The 1,934-nt window shown below is 37.7% G+C and overlaps 1 protein-coding gene across 1 annotated transcript; it reads right to left on the minus strand.

Moving 5' to 3' along the window:
• Window positions 1-266: 266 nt before the first annotated feature.
• LOC138869319 (uncharacterized) lies at window positions 267-1,081 on the minus strand. The gene is made up of 3 exons (XM_070146929.1): window positions 868-1,081; window positions 488-771; window positions 267-329 (listed from the first exon to the last, which is right to left on the minus strand). Exons 1-3 carry the CDS (start codon window positions 1,079-1,081, stop codon window positions 267-269), a joined length of 561 nt encoding a protein of 186 aa, XP_070003030.1.
• Window positions 1,082-1,934: the final 853 nt, after the last annotated feature.

Consider the following 1,934-nt stretch of genomic DNA (forward strand, 5'->3'; position numbering starts at 1 on the left):
AGATAGTCATTCAGGAAGGAACTTTTGACATCCATCTAATGAAGAGTGAATTCCATGTGTGCTACAAAGGCTATGAGAAGTCTAGTTGCTTCTAGTTTTGCAACTGTAGAAAAAGTCTCATCATAATCTATGTCTTCCTTTTGACTATAACCTTGGACCACAAGTATTGCCTTGTTTCTTGTAACTATTCCATCTTCATCAAGTTTGTTTCTGAAGACCCACTTTGTACCAATGATTGATCTGTCCTTGGGTCTTGGAACTAGATGCTAGACTTGACTTCTCTCAAACTGATTGAGTTCATCTTGCATTGCAATAACCCAATCTGCATCCTGTAAAGCCTCAACAACATTTTTAGGTTCAATAAGAGATAGAAAGGCATCAAAGCACAGAGATTCTTTAATTGTGATCTAGTTTTGACTCCAGATGTTGGATCAGTGATAATGTTCTCAATAGGATGAGAACTTTGATACTTGTGAGGTTTCACAACCAACTGGTTTCTACTAGATGTTTCTCCCATGTTCTGTTGCTGAGGAACAGAGTCATGAACAAGTTCCTTTAAGGGATTTATTTCAATTCTTCTTTGATTAGTTCCCCCTGTCAGGTTGTTCTGGATGGAAGAACCTGTTCCATCACCTGTTCCTTCTGTTGGTGCCATTTTGACTTGTGTTGAGGCTTCAGTTAAGTCCTTTACCAATCCAATGGCTTCATCTCCATGTTCCTGTCTCGCAGAAAGAATGTTAGTTTCATCAAATACTACATGTACACTTTCTTCTACACACAAAGTTCTTTTATTGAACACTTTATATGCTTTGCTATGTGAAGAATATCCCAAGAATACTCCCTTATCACTTCTGGGATCAAACTTACCTAGGGAGTCTTTTCCATTATTGTGCACAAAGAACTTGCAACCAAATTCCCTAAGATGGGATATATTTTGTTTTCTCCCTTTAAGTAGCTCATAAGGAGTCTTCTCTACAAGAGGTCTAGTCATGCATCCATTAATAATGTAATATGCAGTGTTTACAGCCTCTACCCAAAAGCTATGGGGGAGTTTACTAGAAAGAAGCATAGTCCTAGCCATGTCTTCAAGAGTCCTATTCTTTCTTTAAACTACTCCATTTTGTTGAGGTGTCCTAGGGGTAGAGAAGTTACGATCTATACCATTTTCATCACAAAATTCAGCAAACTTAGCATTCTCAAATTCAGTTCCATGATCAGACCTAATTGATGCAAGTTGATTTCCTAATTGTTTCTGAGTTTTTCTAACAAAGGCAGTAATCATATCAAATGCTTCATCTTTAGATGTTAGAAATAGTGCCCAGGTAAATCTAGAATAGTCATCAACAAGTACGATTACATACTTCTTTCCACCTCTGCTCATGGTTCTCATTGGACCACATAGATCCATATAGACCATTTCCAATGACTTGGTTGTGCTTACCATTTTCTTGCTTTTTAAAGATGATCTTACCTGCTTCCCCCTTACACAAGCCCTACAAACTTTGTTTTTCTTGAACTTGATGTTAGGTAACCCTATCACCAAGTCTTTAGAGACCAATTTGTTTAGCTGATTCAGACTTGCATGACCAAGTCTTTTGTGCCACATGAGGGATTCATTATCCAGCACACTTAGGCAGGTTAGTTCATTTTCTGAGAGAGTGGAAAAATCTACAATGTAATATTGTTAACTCTTTTTCCTTGAAAAACAATCTTGTCAGTGGTAAGATTAATCACAAAGCATTTAGTAGAGGTGAATGCTATAAGGTTACCTCTGTCACATAGTTGTGACACACTGCTAAGGATGTATTTCAAGCCATCTATCAAGTAGACATTCTCAATGGAGTGAGAGTCTGTCTTACCTACCTTTCCAACCCCAATGATCTCACCTTTCTTCCCATTTCCAAAGGAGACATTGTCTCCATTTAAGTCCTTAA

This window comes from Nicotiana sylvestris, chromosome 5 (genome assembly GCF_000393655.2).
Source record: "Nicotiana sylvestris chromosome 5, ASM39365v2, whole genome shotgun sequence".
NCBI lineage: Eukaryota > Viridiplantae > Streptophyta > Magnoliopsida > Solanales > Solanaceae > Nicotiana > Nicotiana sylvestris.

Coding starts and splice junctions, on each gene's coding strand:
- LOC138869319 (XM_070146929.1), bottom strand. CDS start 1,081: ATGGCTAGGACTATGCTTCTTTCTAGTAAACTCCCCCATAGCTTTTGG. Junction 772..867: donor TAATGGAAAAGACTCCCTAG/GTAAGTTTGATC, acceptor CTTTGTGTGTAG/AAGAAAGTGTACATGTAGTA. Junction 330..487: donor CATCTAGTAGAAACCAGTTG/GTTGTGAAACCT, acceptor GAGGCTTTACAG/GATGCAGATTGGGTTATTGC.